This window comes from Malaclemys terrapin, chromosome 2 (genome assembly GCF_027887155.1).
Source record: "Malaclemys terrapin pileata isolate rMalTer1 chromosome 2, rMalTer1.hap1, whole genome shotgun sequence".
NCBI classification, from domain to species: Eukaryota; Metazoa; Chordata; order Testudines; family Emydidae; genus Malaclemys; species Malaclemys terrapin.
In genome coordinates, this window is record NC_071506.1 from 10,147,679 (window position 1) to 10,166,553 (window position 18,875).

At 46.8% G+C, this 18,875-nt stretch overlaps 1 protein-coding gene across 2 annotated transcripts in view; it reads left to right on the forward strand.

The window, feature by feature from the left end:
• AGO2 (argonaute RISC catalytic component 2) overlaps window positions 1–18,875 on the forward strand; it is a 141,244-nt gene that overhangs the window by 57,110 nt on the left and 65,259 nt on the right. For both annotated transcript variants that reach the window (XM_054018346.1, XM_054018347.1), the window contains exon 4: window positions 3,244–3,425. In XM_054018346.1, the coding sequence (XP_053874321.1) occupies window positions 3,244–3,425 (182 nt within the window). The remainder of the gene's footprint in view (window positions 1–3,243; window positions 3,426–18,875) is intronic.

The following is an 18,875-nucleotide window of genomic DNA, read 5'->3' on the forward strand; positions in this document are numbered from 1 at the left end:
AGGTACTTTGTTCCCTCGCGTGGGTATGAACACTTGTATGAACACCCCCAGCCAGACTCCCTGGTAGTTGATGCTGCTAACCAGAGTGAGCGACAGAGCTTCCAGGGGCCCTCTCCCAAGAACCATGAGGCCAAGAAATTGGACTTTTTGGGGAGGAAAATATACTCAACTGGGGGGTTGCAGCTCTGTATTGCTAACCATCACGTGGTGGTGAGCAGATACAATTATAACATCTGTGAGGCTATGCAAAAGTTCACTGAGCTTCTGCCTTCGGACTCCACCAGGGCTACCTACCTTGCCAAATGGAAGAGATTTTCAATCTGGATGGCGCAACATCATTCATCCCTGACACTATACCGCTTATATTGGACTACCTCCTCCATCTCAAACTGCAGGGGCTCTCCAATAAGGGTCATCAATAAGGGTTAACCTGGCTGCCATTTCAGCCTTCCATCCAGGTGCAGAGGGACAATCTGTCTTAGCCACCCTGTGGTCAGTCGTTTTCTGAAAGGTCTCGACAGGCTATGTCCACAACCTTTTGTTACATCTGATTCAGACAAGACCCTCTGTGAAGAAAATAACCTGAGTACGCTGGATTTAAAACCCTACATATTTTAGGGACGAGTGTGCTTGGATCTTTTTCAAATGGGTCTGGATTCAGTAGTAAAAATTTTGGGCCAAATCTGGTGTAAATCAGTAACTCACTGCACCTGTGTTTACTTATATCCGGTCTGAGTTTGGCTTCTATTCATCTATCACATCCTCTTTTACAAGGCTTACCTTTAATAGTAGTCTTTTAAAATAGCTGTTTTTCTACATGTTAGGATTTTTGGGTTCATATTTTTTAATAATATATAGAGTGACTCAAATACGTGACCTAAAGAAATAAAGACTGTAAGGTAGCTACCTAAATTAGGCTGTATCACAGAATAGGCTTTGTGGTTACTGGAATACAAACACTTGAATCACGTATCCTTTTTATTTCAAGGAATCAAAGTTACTGCAATACAAGTAGTCAAGTTTGTAAAACGATTAAGAACCAATCACAGATGAGGGGCTTTGTAAATTGAAACCTGATAAAAAGAAATGGACATAACAAGTCTTCTGTTGAAAGAATAGTATAAAAAATAATCATGGTCAGATAAGTTATGATTATCACTTTCATTGTTTCTGGTATCCAATAAGTCAAGGTTATAATAAAAGAGTGAAAAAAGTATGGAAATATACAGTTAGAGTCAGCTAGTCAACACTAGGAGTATGCTACACTGCAAATTAAACACCCATAGCTGCCCAGTGTCAGCTGACTCGAGCTTGTGGGACTCAGGCTACAGGGCTGTTTAAGTGTGGTGTAAATGTTTGGGCTTGGACTGGAACCCATGTTCTGAGATCCTTACCACTTGTGGGCTCCAAAAGCCTGGGGTCTAGCCCAAGTCCAAACACATACACTGCAATTAAACAGCCCTGTAGTTGAGCCCTGTGAGTCCGAGTCAGCTGATGTGGGCCAGCTGCAGGTGTTTAATTTGCAGTGTAGACATACCCTAGCTCTCTTCCCCTATATGATCTTTTAGCCTTTGTACTTTGCATGTAAGGAGGAGACATTTTGATGGAAGTTTTTTTTTGGGAGGGGGAGAAACCTCATAAGAAACTCTTAGCCTATGGCTGTTGGAAACCTAAATCTTTATGTGCATATTTCATCAGTAGAGAATTACCAGTCTGGGCTTGATTCAAACTGGTGACCTAGAGATGAAAGGCTCCATTTCCTATTGTCCACTTCTGAGTAATACAATTCATTCCACAAGCCAAATTATCTCATGTATAATGCTATTCTGGGAGGAGTGCAGAGGCAGAAGATAGTATAGTTTAAAATTGCCTATGATACATTCCCAACTGATAATGGCTAGGGCGCTGTCCAGTAAGAATTACTGACATTTCTGCTTTATTTTTACTTACAGTTTTTTGACTGAAACAAGCTAATCGTCACAGCTAATATATGCAACTATCTGGTTCTATCACTGTTAACCTTACCCCTCCAGTTGCCTGTTAAATCCACTCGATGCCTTTGTTTACATTGAAATTGTAAGCTCCTTAAGGCAGGGACCATCTTCTAATGTTTTTTGTTTAGCATCCAGCACAGTGAGAGCTCTGAACTTGATTGGGACTTCTGGGAGCTACTAAAATGGAAACAAAAGCATAATTTCAAGAAGCCGTAATTGTAGTTACAAAGGTTAAGAACCTCTCTTTCATCGGATATGTCTTTGCAATGTATAATAAAAAGTAGAAAAATAAAGAACAATCCTGACTCTTAAATTTAGTTAGAAAAAAAGTGTGTGTGTGTGTGTGTGTGTGTGTGTGTGTGCGCGCATACATCCTCACATTCCTTTTTTAAACTTGACCTGAGTGTGGCAGTCTAAACAAGAAGAACAGGAGTACTTGTGGAACCTTAGAGACTAACAAATTTATTAGAGCATAAGCTTTTGGATGCATCCAAAGAAGTGGGCTTAAGTCCACGAAAGCTTATGCTCTAATAAATTTGTTAGTCTCTAAGGTGCCACAAGTACTCCTGTTCTTTTTGCGGATACAGACTAACACGGCTGTTACTCTGAAGTCTAAACAAGAAGTCCCAAATTAATCATATGTGAAAGAAATATCCTTGTCCCCTCTTTCTACATACATATTAATAGCCCTACCACTTAAGTTGGCTTTATTCTTTGCTAATTTACAAATCTTATTAAGAATAATGTTCTGGAAGACAGTTTCTGAATTCTTTTTCACATAGTTTAAAGTAGATTAGCAATAACAATATAAGCAGTACGTTGGAAGGGAAAGTTTGAACGGAGAGTTATGAATCCTGAGCCGATGATGACAACAGACCAGGCTCAATTCTGCTTATACAATATCTGACTCCTACAAGTATTACATCAATATGTGTCTTTATATCTGCAATCAGACCATCATGTTCCCAGTGGGACTGTCCACTTGATATAAGAGCACTGCCAAAATGTAATATTGCCTTAAAGGGGTGGGAGGTGGAAAGCACATTCATGGAAATAATAATTGTAGTAAGAATATGTAAACTAATAGATAGTGTTTCTCCACACTTCCCCTCTTACATCTTTTTCTTTTTGTGCTCTCTTCAAAGTGTTAGATTTCTACGCAAAGTAACTCTATGCCCCTTTCATCTCCCCTGCTTTTCGTGTCTTTAAATGGAAAGAATCATCTTGTTTTGTTTTCCTATTGTTGCAGGTGGAGTTGGAGGTCACACTTCCAGGAGAAGGGAAGGACAGAATATTTAAGGTGGCTATAAAATGGATGTCCTGTGTGAGTCTGCAGGCTTTACATGATGCTCTTTCTGGTCGGCTGCCAAGTGTTCCTTTTGAAACTATCCAGGCACTGGATGTAGTGATGAGGCATTTGCCTTCCATGAGGTGAGGGAAACACCTTGAGGGTCTTTTATAAAATTATCTTATTATTTGAATGGTTTAAATGGTTATTCTAATTTTAATGTGTATTTTAAAGAACAGCCATGACAGCAGCAACTCTCTGTTTCTGTTGCAGCAGGTCTCTTCATGTGCAGGGAGCTAACCGTGAAAGTAGCAGTACTGTTGCTTTTGGACTGGCCTTGTGAACTTCTAGTACCCAGTACCTAAGACTACAAGCCTCCTTCCCCTAATTCTGTACAGACTCTTTCCCCTTCTGCACATATCAGGACTGAGGAAATACTCACCCTGCGTTCCTTGCATTTTTACGTGGTGCTTTGGCTTGTGCAAAATTTAAAACTTCCCCGCCCAGCAAGCTTTGAACCCATAGCATTTGCAGTCATAGCAGTGCTATAAAGCCTTTTACCACACCACTGTCCGAATGTTCTTGCCCTATTGCAGGTCCTTGACCTGGAGAAAGCAGGAAAGGGATTGTGGAATGAGGAGAGGTCCAGGTCTGCCAGCACAGTGGCATTGCTGATTTTTTGACAGTCTCCCTACATGTGTATGTTGTTGGGTTTTTTATTCATTTACTTATTTATTTTGTATTCCCATAGCACCTAGCAGCCCTATTCATAGACCAGGGTCCCATTCTGCTAGGTGCTATACAAACAGAGAAAAAAAAGAGGGTCCCTTCCCTAAAGAGCTTACAGTCTAAGTATCAGATGAGATAATGGATGCAGATTGATGAGGGAGTACGGTGAAATGATATGGGTCAGTATGATAGGCAATGGTATGAGTGCACCAGCAGCCCAACTGTTGTCAACTGTGGTTTTTTTTTATGGGTATCATGGCAAAGGAAATTTTTAAGGAGAATAGGGAAATAGCTTTGTGGATAAAGAAGAACAGGAGTACTTGTGGCACCTTAGAGACTAACAAATTTATTAGAGCATAAGCTTTCGTGGACTACAGCCCACTTCTTCGGATGCATATATTGACGAGGTGCTCCACCCCAGCTTGAGGAGCAGTATAAAAGGAAGCACAAAGGTGCTTATTTGAAAATATAACAAGTGTGTGGTAGGAGCTGGCAGGGATGGGGTGTAGTTACTTGGGCAAGTGGATGGGTTAGAGGATGGGAGCAGATGAGAAACTTTTTTTCTTCAAGTAGTGTCCCTGTGGGTGCTGCACTTGAGGTAAGTTTGTGCCTTTGATCGGAGATTTTTGGTAGTGGTGCCTATTTGGCTTGCGCATGTGCCTCGCACATCCACATGTCCCATGCCAAGGCTATATGGGGCTGCATGGGTGAACCATCCTCAGTTACCTTATAGCATTTATTGTTGTTGAAACTGTTGTTCCCTTGGTTTTTTTTTTTTCTTTTAAAAAAATCATAAAATAAAAATATTTTTATTTATATCTCTAGTTAGTTCATAGTTTCCCCTTTTAGGAATTATTTTTTCATTATTTTACTTAGGAATGCCAAGCTCCCCGGGATTCAAGAGGTGCCTCTCCTACCATGAGGCTATTCTGATCAGTGATAGACATTCCCAGTGCATCCACTGTTTGGGTGTTACTCATATCCCCTGTAAGTGCAAGGTCTGCACTTCCTTCAAGGGTAGATTTGGGGGATGGGAGGGGGAATAGGAATATCAAGTTTAAACTCCTAATGATTATGACCAGCTTTCAATACCCCCTGTACATAGACCTCCCAGTACCACTAGTGCCCTGTCTACATCAAGATCTCAGTCACCAGAGACTACTAGAGATGTAGATGTTACTGCGGCACCAAGTACATCTATGGTACCAAAATCCTCATTGACATCTGCTGCTAAGCAGAAGGAGGTAAGGAGTACATCTTCAAATCTCAGTCACCAATGCACAAGAAGGCTATAGAGATCTCGGGTCCTAAGGAAGTTCCATGTGGGCTCTAAGGGATGCTGGTACCACAAAGGCATAGAGGAATTTGTCTAAGACAGGCTTGGTAGCAAGTTTGGGTACTCATACCCAGAATGGCAGAGATGCTGTTGAGAAGAGTTCTAAGCCTGCTGCAGAACAACACCTGATACCGGTAACATGCAGGTCAACAGTACCAAAATTGCTCAGCGACTTACAGTACTGATGAAATCTGAGCTGACTTGCTTCCATGCCAAGCGCTTGGTACTAACTGCATGGGGACCAAAGCCATCCTCTGCAGGTTCTCACTTGCTACCATCTTTGATACCATTGGTACCACAAGAATTTAGGTACCCTAAAGACATGATAGTTTCTTTGGAACTGGAGTCTCCTCTATTAACGAGTGCTGGAGGGTTATCAGCATCAAGACTCTGTCACTGACCCCTCTATCACCTTGAGTACGATATCCGCCCTCGTCTACTCTACAAGCTAAACAGCTGTCCCCTCTCTTGGAGTATGGGGAAGAGGACTCAGATTCTCAAATTTCGGTGCAGGATTCCCCTGTCTATTCTAAGAAACACTGCTCTCCCTCCTACACTGATGTATATACCGGAGGATACTCTTCAGATGACACCTATGTGGCAGGATCATAGGTGCATGCCTCCATGTATGCCAGAGGAGGAGAAGCAAGGGTGGATAAAGAGATGATGCCTCTCACTAATATTTCCTCCTCTTCATGTGTCATGCCTCCCACCACTTATGTGGCAGATGACTTCAATCAGTTTCAGAAACTGATGAAGTGAACTGCTGAAATGCTTCAGATTTCCTTAGAGGAGGTTTAGGAGTCCACCATAAACTCCTAGTTATTTTAAAAACCTCAATATCTATGAGAATTGCCATTTCAGTCAATGAAGCTCTTATGGAGCCCACTAAGACTGGCAGATCTCTACCTGCAAGAGAGAGGATAAAAAGTATTATGTCCCCATCAGGGAATTGGAGTTCTTATTTTCTCTTCCAGCTTTGAATTATCTGGTGGTGAAAACCATTAATGAACGAGGCAGACAACATAGCTTAAAGCCCGTTCTGTACAGTAAGGACAACCAGCAGTTCAATCTTTTTGGTTGCAAATCCCACATTTCAGCTCAGAAGAGCAAACGATCAGGTGTTTGTGGCTAAATATGAATATTTAAATTACCACAAATTTAGTTGTATTGAGCACCTGCCAGAGGAACATCATGACCAGTTTAAGGCTATTATTCAAGAGGGTCGGCTCCTGGCAAAGACATCACTGCTTTGACACTGCAGATACTGCAGCACAGTCTATATCCACTGCAGTAATCATGAGGAGAATGTCTTGATTGCAACTGTCAGGTTTCCCAAGAGAGATTGAGTATCATCAAAAGCCTCCCCTTTGATGGCTACAAGCTCTTTGCCAACTCGACAAATACATTGCTCCATACTTTAAAGGATTGAAAAGACATGCTGTGCTCCCTTAGAATTTTTACTCCTGTAAATAAGACGAGAGGCAGCACAAAAAGAATGCCCAGCCCCATATTTAACTTACCATAAATAGACCATCTAAACCTATGGCCAAGAGACCAAGATACTCAAGAAAGAAACCTCCTTCACATACATCTTCTGAGCCATCCGTGTCCTCCAAGCGATAGTTTTTTGATGATTTGGTTGAAGAGTCTCAACCATGCAGTTGACAAGGTTGTGCAGCTGCAACATCTTACTCCCCTGCCTCCTTTTGGAAGTTGCCTCTTCTGTTTTCAGGCTGCATGGGAGAATGACCTCAGACAAATGGGTTTTGGAAATCTCGAAATCTGGTTACATCAATTATTCTCATAAGAGGTGGCTGCGTTTAGGAGCAGTAGAACCAGTTCCTGTCCAGCACAGGAGAAGGGAATTCTGTTTAAAGTATTTCCTGATTCCCAAAAAGAATGGAGGGTGGAGACCAATTTTACATCTCAGATCTCTAAACAGATAAGTAAAACAGCAGAAATTCAGGATGGTGACCCTTGCAGCAATAATTCCCTCATTAAAATTCTAAAGAAACAGAATTAGAAGACTGATTTGTGACTCGACCTACAAGAGGCATATGTTTATGTGGCTATTCACCCTTCACACAACAGGTTTCTTAGTTTTTTAATCAAGAATGTGCATGACCAATGCAGGGTGCTCTCTTTCAGCCCCAAGGGTATTCTCAAAGATTCTGGCAGTAGTTGCTGCCCACCTACATCATTTGGGTATAATCGTTTTCCCATACCTGGGTGATTGGTTGATCAGGGTCAGATTTTATCAGGAAGTGTTGGTGTCAGCAAAGATGACACCAGTTTCACAAGCCCGGGCCTTCAAATCAACTTTGAAAAATCTGTTTTGACTTCATTCCAGCGTTTGGACTTCATAGGAGCTTCCCTGGATGCAGTGACAGTCAGAGCATACTTCCCTTCCAGCAGATTTCTTGTACTAGCAAATCTCATCTCAAAGAATCAGGGCAGTCCTCAAGTAACAGTAAGAGAATGTCTTCAACTGCTGAGTCCTTGGTTATTGACTCAGGGTGGAGGTTCGACACTCTACTCCAACCTACAGATTCTGAGACTCCAAATATAGTTTTTCAGTGGTTCTTGGGAATAGAGATATCTTATTAGTCAGAGGTGCAACATGTTTTATTAAATAGTAGAAAAGAATCTAACAAGAAATACTTGCCTCCAGAAATGGAAATATTATCCCCTTTGATGTAACAGTCATGAGATTTTGTTGACCCACTGTTCTCTTCCTAAGATATTGGATTAACTGTTCAAACTGAACGCATCAGGTCTGTGAATTCCATTAGGGCTCTCTTAGTGGCAATAACCGCTTTTCATACACCGCGGCAGAGATCCTGCTTCTAGGTGGGACCTGTACCTAGTCCTTAACTGCCTTATGAAACATCCTTTTGAGCCTCTAGCTACGTGTTTTTTATTGGATTTATCAATGAAGACAGCCTTTTTGGTAGCTATCATTTCTGCTCGAAGGGTCAGAGAATTGGGGGTTTTAATGGCAAACCCCCCACTTTTATAGTATTCACCAGAGAGAAAGTGTTGCTATAGGCCTGTCCAAAAATTTTATCTAAGATGCACTCAGAATGTCATATTAATCAAACCATTCATCTCCTGGTTTTTTTCCTGAGAACCACAATGGGCTAGTCAAGAAGCCATATTCGAAACCCTAGATGTCAGAAGGGTATTAGCCTTTTACCTAGATAGAACCAAACCATTTAGAAAATATCCCAGACCATTGGTATCTCTTGCAGACAGAAATAAGGGTTCTTCTTCGAGTGCTTGCTCATATCCATTCCATTAGGGGTGTGCGCGCCGCGTGCACGATCGTCGGAAGATTTTCTACCCTAGCAACACCGGCGGGTCGGCTGTGGAGCCCCCTAGAGTGGCGCCTTCATGGCGCTGAATATATACCCCAGCCGACCCGGCGCCCCCTCAGTTCCTTCTTACCGCCCCTGACGGTCGTTGGAACTGTGGAGCGCTGTTTAGCTGTTCTCCACTCTCCCTAGCTTAGTTTGTTGTATCACAGTTATAGTTATAGTTATAGTTCTAGTGTTTATAGTTAAATAGTTAAATAGTTTAAAAGTTGTTCTAGTTGTTCTAAGTAGTTCAGGGGATTAAGGGGGTCGTCTCCCCCTTTATCCCCCGGCCGCGGGGCCAGGCTCATGCCCAACGCTCCCGGCTTCAAGCAGTGCGCCTCCTGCGCTAAGCCTATGCCCACGAGCGACCCGCACGACTCCTGTCTGAAGTGCCTGGGAGAGTCCCATCAAATAGACAAGTGCAAGATCTGTAAGGCCTTCAGACCAAGGACCAAGAAGGAGCGGGACTTTCGGCTCCGGCAACTCCTGATGGAGGCGGCACTTAGTCCGGACGCTCCATCTACAAGTCAGGCCCCGGCACCTAGCACCTCGGTGCGCAGTGCCCCGGCGGCACCGGCTATGACGACCACGCGAGTGGCGTCAGACAAGCCTCCCCGGCACCGGACCTCGTCGGCACCGCAAGCAGTGCCTCGGCGCCGGTCATTATCCCCGGGGCATAAAAAAGCCCATAAGACGGGGACATCCGTGCCGAAGACGCCGGCTCCCCCAGTGCCGGGGGTAGAGCCGCGTCCGCCGGTGGAGCACCGGAAACAGGTGCCTCCAGCACCGTCGACTCCGGCGCCGAGGCCGTTGAGTCCGGTGCAGATAGCGTCTCCACCGAGACCGGCGGTGATACAGTGCCTCCCGTCGACTCCAGAGACCTTCGCGGCGGCGAGAGACTTAATAGCTCTCACGGAGCCGGCACCGCCTCAACCACCGGCACCGACTGCACCGTTGACTCACCCGGTCCAGTCGAGGGGGAAACCTGCCTTGATGCGCCCTCCATCGCAAGGGCTGGAACCTCGGCACCAATCCAGGTCCCAAAGCAGGTCCCCACGCCGCTCGCAGTCCCGGCACCGAATATCGCCTCGGCACCGGTCGTACTCGCGGCCAAGATCTTCTTCGCGGCACCGCTCTACGTCTCGGCACCGCTATGATCGTCGGCACCGATCAACGTCGAGACGTAGTTCTCGGCACCGCTACGGTCGACGCTCGACGTCGAGAGGCCGCTCCCGGCACCGGGCATACTCCAGGTCCTCGTCGAGGTCCAGATCCGACTCCCGGCACCGACGAGGTCATCGGCACCGGTCGCGGTCCTGGCACCGATCGCCGGCACCGCGTAGAGATAGATCATCTCCGGACCGGCACCGTGCGGCACCGCAGCCAATGGGAATCGTCTCGACGCTATCGGCACCGCCGTGGCCATCGAGATCGGTGTCCCACTTCTCGGAGGATCTCTCGAGATCGGCATACCCCCCTCAGGGGCAAGCCGAGGAACAGGACTTGGGCCATTGGCAGGAGATGGCAGAGGACCATTCTCATGGCCCATCTCACTGGTCGTTTTGGACCCCGTGGGCGTACCTTCAGGCGCAAGGGGCTCCAATTGCTTCGACCTCTCGCTCCGGTCACTCCATCAGAGGGGCCCCGGAGTCCACCATTTCTCGGCCTCCGCCAGGGGGCATGGAGGCTTCTGGGTCCGGACCACCTGACGCCCTGGACCCAGGCACAGATGATGCTCCAGCCCAGGAACAGGGAGACCAGGACCAGCCCTTGGATCCTGTTCCACCGGAGGCATCTTCCTCTTCTTCTCCGGATGAGGCAGTGGCGGGCACATCGTGCACAGGCCCACCTCCAATAGATCTTCGGGCTCACCAGGATCTTCTGCGCAGGATGGCCCGTAACATGGACCTGCAGGCGGAGGAGATAGTGGAGGTGCACGACCCAATCGTGAATATCCTTGGAGCGGATGCCCCATCGAGGGTGGCATTACCCCTGATCCGCACGATTCAAACGAATGCGGATACGATATGGCAAACTCCTGCCTCTATCCCACCCACAGCGAGAGGGGTGGAAAGGAAATACTTTGTCCAGTCTAAGGACTATGGGTACTTGTATACCCACCCCCAACCGTGTTCACTGGTGGTGGAATCAGTGAACGCACGAGAGCGCCACGGCCAGCAGGCTGCAGCGCCTAAATCAAAAGAGGCTAAGCGGCTCGATTTGTTTGGCCGTAAGGTTTACTCAGCCGGAGGGCTGCAACTTAGAGCGGCGAACCAACAGGCGCTACTGAGCCGCTACAATTTTAACTCCTGGAACTCTATGGGGAAGTTTAAGGAGTTGATTCCCCAGGAGTCCAGGGAAGAGTTTGGAGCCATGGTAGAGGAGGGCAAGAAGGTGGCTCGGACCTCCTTGCAGGCCTCCTTGGATATAGCAGACTCAGCTGCGAGGACCCTGGCTTCGGGTATCGCTATGCGCAGGATCTCCTGGCTTCAGGTTTCGGGTTTGCCTCCGGAGCTGCAGCAAACCCTACAGGATCTGCCCTTTGAGGGACATGGATTGTTCTCAGACAAGACGGACTCTCGCCTGCAGAGCCTCAAGGACTCGAGAACAATCATGCGCTCCCTGGGGATGCATGTTGTGGGCCCTCAGCGCAGACCATTTAGGCCGCAGCCTCAGCGCTTCTACCCCCCCCCGCCTCGTCAGAGACAAGACTCGGCCCGGAGGCAAGGGCGAGGTGGTAGGAGAAGATGGGCTGGCCCTCAACCCGGTCAGAACCAGGGGCCACCAAGACCACCTTCAGGTCCTAGACAGAACTTTTGAAGGTGCGGTCGAGGACGGCGCCCCAGTCATCCCCCAGGATCCAGCCCCCTCCTTTCAGGATCGTCTCTCCCACTTCCACCGCGCTTGGTCCCTTATAACTTCGGACTGTTGGGTCCTCCGCACGGTGGAGAGGGGATACGCTATCCAGTTTTCTTCTATCCCCCCCTCCCACCCCCCTTCCCCGTCCCTCTTCAGGGACCCTTCTCACGAGCAACTTCTTATACAGGAGGTTTCTACGCTCCTGGCCATGGGGGCCATAGAGGAGGTTCCGATAGAGTTAAGGGGCAGGGGATTTTATTCCCGTTACTTCCTGATCCCCAAGTCCAAAGGAGGTCTGCGGCCCATCTTGGACTTGCGCGGACTCAACAAATTCGTAGTAAAGTTGAAGTTCCGCATGGTCTCTTTGGGGGCCATTATCCCTTCCCTCGATCCTGGAGACTGGTTCGCCGCCCTCGACATGAAAGACGCATACTTTCACATCTCAATTTACCCACCTCACAGACGCTTCCTGCGATTCGTGGTAAACGCGGTGCACTACCAATTTGCAGTCCTTCCCTTCGGCCTATCCTCGGCCCCAAGAGTGTTCACGAAATGTATGGCTGTCGTGGCAGCGTACCTTCGTCGGCAAGGGATACAGGTGTTCCCGTACCTAGACGACTGGCTGGTACGCGGTCAGACCAAGGAGCAAGTTCAAGCTCACGTCCACATAATAGTGCACACATTCAACGAGTTGGGCATCCTACTCAACAAGGACAAATCCACTCTAGAACCCACCCAGAGAATAGAATTCATAGGCGCAGTTCTAGACTCCAGACGTGCACAAGCCATCCTGCCAGACAACCGATTTGGCACCATCACGAGCCTCATTCAAGGGCTCCAGGCGTTCCCAACTACCACGGTGAGGTCGTGCCTTACCCTGCTGGGTCACATGGCTTCCTGCACGTACGTAACCAGGCATGCCAGACTTCGGCTTCGCCCACTCCAGACCTGGGTGTCGTCAATATATCGACCACATCGGGACAGCCTGAACATGGTGGTCACGGTCCCGATCTCGGTCCTGACCTCCCTCACCTGGTGGCTAGATCACAATGTGGTCTGCGAGGGGATGCCATTTCACGCTCCACAACCCTCTCTGCACCTGGTCACAGACGCTTCATCTCTGGGTTGGGGCGCCCATCTCAACGAACACCATACCCAGGGCCTGTGGACTGCACCCCAGCTAGCCCTGCACAACAATGTTCGGGAACTGATGGCGGTGCGCCTGGCGTGCCAGGCATTTCTCAACCTCCTACGTGGCCGATGTGTGTTAGTTCTCATCGACAACACCACGGCCATGTTTTACATCAACAAGCAAGGAGGAGCACGTTCGTCAATTCTATGCCAAGAGGCCATTCGCCTGTGGGACTTCTGCATCGCCCACTCAATCCATCTCACGGCATCGTTCCTCCCTGGAGTCCAGAACACTCTAGCGGACCGACTCAGCAGGTCCTTCCAGACGCACGAGTGGTCTATCCGTCCGGACATCATACATTCCATCTTCCAAAAGTGGGGGTTTCCCCAGATAGACCTGTTTGCATCTCGAGACAACAGGAAGTGCCACGTGTTCTGCTCCCTACAAGGTCGAGCTCCGGGCTCCCTCTCGGATGCGTTTCTCCTTCCCTGGAAAGACCACCTGTTTTATGCCTTCCCTCCGTTTCCTCTGGTCCACAAGGTACTGCTCAAATTGCGCAGAGACCAGGCACAGGTAATTCTGGTCGCTCCAGCGTGGCCGAGACAACATTGGTACACCACACTGTTGGAACTCTCGGTTCAGACACCGATCCCGCTTCCGTTGTGTCCGGATCTCATCTCTCAGGACCACGGCCGGCTGCGTCACCCCGACCTGCAATCACTCCACCTCACGGCGTGGCTGCTCCATGGTTCACCCAGGCAGAGCAGCAATGCTCGCACTCTGTCCAACAGATTCTGCTGAGCAGTAGGAAGCCCTCAACACGCACCACGTACCTGGCCAAGTGGAAGCGGTTCTCCTGTTGGTGCGAACAACGAGCCATGTCCCCGTTGCAGGCACCCATTCCTCTCATTTTGGAATATCTCCTCTCCCTAAAACAGCAGGGGTTGGCGATATCTTCAATTAGAGTTCACCTGGCCGCTATATCGGCCTTTCACCCAGGGGAACTCGCGTCCTCGGTGTTCTCTAACCCGATGGTCGTTAGATTCCTCAAGGGCTTAGACCGGATGTACCCACAACAACGTCAGCCCGTTCAGACGTGGGACCTCAACCTGGTTCTCTCCAAGCTCACAGGTCCTCCATTCGAGCCACTGGCCACCTGTTCACTTTTGTACCTATCCTGGAAGACAGCCTTCCTTGTAGCCATCACCTCAGCAAGGCGCGTTTCTGAACTCAGGGCGCTTACATCCGAGCCCCCTTATACAGTTTTCCATAAGGATAAAGTGCAGCTTCGTCCACATCCTGCCTTTCTCCCTAAGGTGGTTTCTCCTTTTCATATCAACCAGGACATCTTTCTCCCGGTCTTTCATCCCAAACCACATGCCACTCGCCAGGATCAACGTTTGCATTCCCTGGACGTACGAAGGGCCCTGGCCTTCTATATTGACCGCACAAAGCACTTTAGAAAGACGACGCAACTCTTCGTTGCAGTGGCCGACCGAATGAAAGGCTCACCGGTCTCCTCACAACGCCTATCCTCCTGGATTACGTCTTGCATCCGGACTTGCTATGACCTGGCAGGTGTCTCAGCACCGCACCTGACCGCTCACTCCACGAGGGCCCAGGCTTCCTCGACGGCTTTCCTGGCACAAGTTCCGATCCAGGACATTTGTAGAGCAGCGGTTTGGTCATCAGTCCACACATTTACAGCTCACTATGCACTAGTGCAGCAGCCCAGAGACGATGCTGCTTTCGGATCAGCGGTTTTGCACACAGCAATGTCTCACTCCGACCCCACCACCTAAGTTGGGCTTGGGAGTCACCTAATGGAATGGATATGAGCAAGCACTCGAAGAAGAAAAGACGGTTACTCACCGTTGTAACTGTTGTTCTTCGAGATGTGTTGCTCATATCCATTCCAAACCCGCCCCCCGTCCCCACTGTCGGAGTAGCCGGCAAGAAGGAACTGAGGGGGCGCCGGGTCGGCTGGGGTATATATTCAGCGCCATGAAGGCGCCACTCTAGGGGGCTCCACAGCCGACCCGCCGGTGTTGCTAGGGTAGAAAATCTTCCGACGATCGTGCACGCGGCGCGCACACACCTAATGGAATGGATATGAGCAACACATCTCGAAGAACAACAGTTACAACGGTGAGTAACCGTCTTTTCAGTAATTTTGAATCTAAGTGGATCTCCAGTTGTATTAAGATCTGATGTTCAACCCCCTTTGAGTGATCGCACATTCCACACAAGCAATATATACATCTGTAGCCTTACTTAAGGATGTGCTGGCTGCAGATGTCTGTAGAGTGGCACCTTGGTCCTCTGTTCATACTTCTTGTAATCATTATGCCTTGGTGCCGGCAGCAAGATAAGATGCTGCTGTAGGCAATGCAGTTCTCTCTTCTGTATTGGGCTGTGCTCTGAACCTCCTGATTCCTTGGGGGTATTGCTGGGGAATCCCCTGAAGTGGAGCACCCCACAAGGGAACTACTTAAAGAAGGAAAAATTACTCCCCTTGTGCAGTAACTGGAGTGCTTCAAGATGTGTGTCTCTGTTGATGCTCCACTACCCACCCTCCTTCCTCTCTGCTTTGGAGTCTCCCTTGGGGGATCTTGCAGTGGTTCTTCTCTGCAGCCCCATAAAGCCTCGATGCAGGACACATGGATGGGTAGGGCACTTGCGCAGTCTGAATGGGCACCATTACCAAAAAATCTCTGATCGAAGGTGCAGGGTGCAGGTGCACCTGAAGTGGACCACCCACAAAGAGACACATCTCAAAGAACCCCAGTTACTGCACAAGGTGAATAACTTCTCCATCTGTGACAGGTAGAAGGAGGAGAGTTGTGGGAAGTGGAGAGGAGGGGGAACGTTGTGTTCTCCTGAGGAAAAAATGGGCAAGATCTTGTGTAGCGGGAGAAGTGGAGGCAAAAGGAGGGGACAGTTTTGAAGAGTGAGTCAAAGGTAGCTGAGGTTGTGGGTGTGGGATTCATTTAAGTTGGAGTAGTAGAGTTGTTGAGCTAGGAAGATGGCAGAACGGAAGGAGGAGAGAATGAATTTGTATCAGAGGAAGGCAGCCTGGTCACGGGACTTCCATAAGAGGCACTTATTGCAAAGATAGGAGCAGAGGAAGCAGATGTTCTAGGTGAGCTAGAGCTGGAGGTTGGCAGGGCAAACCTTCTGATGGTATGGAGGAGCAAACCAGTTAAGAGTGGAGGAGAGTGAAGCATGGAGAGAATTGACAAGAAAGAAAGAAAAAAGGAAGAGAAGGCAGGAGGGAGAAGTCTGAGAGCAGATGCTGATGGACTGGAAATTACAGAAAGGCTGAGGGCCTGGGGGAAGGGATGGACCGATGGGCAAGGCTGATCAGATGATGGTTGGAGAGAGGGAACTCAACAGCAGAGATTAGAGAAATAGCAGTTCTTGTTGAAGATGAAGTCCAGTGAATGGCTCTTTCGGTGAGTGGAGAGCTGAACCAGACCTGTCGCTGGCAGACCCTAGATGCTTGCTCATGCCCAGATGCCTAGGCCTCACTGAACACTAACAGAAGCAATGCTGGAAACCAGTCTGGTTCACCTCTGCATTAGTATTGCTAAAATAGATATTAGAGCTATAAAGAGGTATTTAGATTTTATGAAATGCTTGTAGGATGCTGCATGTATTAATCCTGTTATAACATCTGCACATCATGTACTGTTTGCTCTGTAACCACATAAAAGTGTTTGCTCTAGAATGTAGACCCTCCCCCAGTCAGGAGGGAAGCATTGCCAAGTATGAAATACTAGTTTACCCCAAGAGGTGTCCTCTCCTTTCCAATAAAAGAAGGCCGATAGACACCAGACAAGCCATTGTGGAACATCAGTGGACAGACAACTTTGTTGATTGCTCCCTCCATACCCAAGTAGAGGAGATGTGCAGAAAGACTCGTCCCATCAACTTGAGCTCTGGCAGAAGGGAATAAAAATCCCCAGCAAGAAGAAATTGTTATCCCTATGCTGCATGGACTTCAAGGAGGGGGCAAGACTTCTAAGCATAAGTAAGGGATCCCCAGCTGTGTAGCTTGGGTTAGCCCTAAAGGACCTATAGAACTTGCACATTACAACAGCTATTACTTTTTGAAACCTAAGACTGTAACTCATTTGTGTGCACGTTTACCTGCTTTACCTTGTAAATAACTCCTCATTTCTTTTCTTAGTCAATAAATCTTTAATTTATTATAGGATTGGCTACAAGCGTTGTCTTTGGTGAGAGATCTCAGGTACAATTGACCTGGGGTAAGTGACTGGTCCTTTCGGAGTAACCTGAATATTATTGTGATTTTTTTTTTTTTTTGGTCTAAGGTACCATCTGTCACAAAGGCTAGTTTGCTTCGGTGGCAAGATAGATCAGAGTACCCCAGGGGACTGTCCGTGGCTCCATGTTAAGGCGGTTAAAGTTTGGGGTTTGTGCTGTGGTTTGTAACAGTCTGGTCTGTGGTTGGTACTCGTGTTCATGAGTCACTTCAGACAGCATAACAAGTGAAATGAACGGCTCTTTTGGCGAGTGGAGAATTGAAGAAGAGGTGAAGGCAAGGAAACTAGAGCTAAGGGGTTGGATGGTTCATCAGCCTTGAAAATGAAGTCACTGAGGATGAGTGTGGGATAGTGTGAGGAGAGGGAGAGAAAGAGTTAAGAGATTAAATCATAGAAGATGACTACTTATGGATGACTATCAGCAGATCGTTTATTTTAGTCAACTTCAGTGGGCCTTTTTCAAATTTTAATTAATCACCTAGGATTTATTTAAATAATATATTTCTTTGTGTTGACATTTGTTAATGAATAAAATGACAGCTCTAAAGCCAGATTCTGATCTCGGTTACACTGGTGTAAATTCAGACTAAGCTATTTGATTTTCAAAAAGGGAATTGCAAACAGAGAATCAGGAATGAGCTACTGTCTTTAATTTATGTGACAGAAGGAATATTTTAGGTGCTCAAATACTGAACCCTTCAATACAGGCCTGCAGAAGGGAACTCGAAGGATTTAAATAATCCTGTCAGTGGAAATTGGAATCTTGTACCCAAATTCTATGTGACTTTTTTTTAAAACACCAAAGACTAATTTTTCTGAGCAATGACATTTACTTGAGTTAGTAAAAATATCGGAGTCGAAAATACAGATGCTAATTGGGACACTGATACGTGTGAATATTTTATGGCTGTTACTCAAAACTAGAATAGAAATCAAAACTGGGAAGTAGAGAGTAACATTTATTAGAATGGCTGAACTTTTTTTCAGTTTTAAAGACCTAAGTAATCAAATGCAGATTTATTTTTTATCCTATTAATTTCAATATATCTATAATGAATAACAAAATATACATAAACTTCTCATAATATATTAACCACTTGCTGCCTAATCTTAGCTATAGTTGAAACATTTAATTATATATAATATGAATGGTTACAATATAAATCAATTACTTGTATTACACAATTTACAAACACATTTTGCATATAAAAATCCAGCTAGTTAAGGAAAAATTATTATGATAATATAAGCAAAATCCAGAGGAGGGGGATAGAGATGGAAGGGGAAGGAAGTGAGCTTGATAGAAGGAGGTGGTGCAGTGTGCGTTTAATAGTATCATTCAGAGACTCCTAGAAAAGCATCCCATATCACTGAGAATTTTTCAAGGGTATTTCTGTAATGGAAAACAATTCTTTCCACAGTGGCCAAGCTTGCAATATCTATGCTCCGGTCTTCAATTGTTGGTCGCTTTTTGAATTTCCAATTAGTGCTCTGCTTAGCCAAAATTTTTCAGATTTATTGAGCTTCCTATTAACATCCATTAGGTTTAAAATTACATGTTTAGCTTGTAACACAATTGTATTTGATAAGAAAAAATTAACTGCAGTTCAGTTCTGCCCCAAAACCTACAAGTATAGGAGCCTTCCCACAGCATACGGGTTAAATTAGTACCTGCTGAATCACAGTGCCAGCATTTGTCTGACTTAGTGGCACCTGTTCTGAATAGTCGGAGAGAGGTCCAGTGCATCCTCCATATGATTTTCTGCTGGATTAATCTTAAATTGAGGTCCAAGAAGCAGTTGAGAGCACTGTCTAAAATTTGTTTCCATTGGTTAGCAGAAAATAATTGGCCTAGTTCCTCTTCACATTTCTTTTTTAGGGAGTCTATG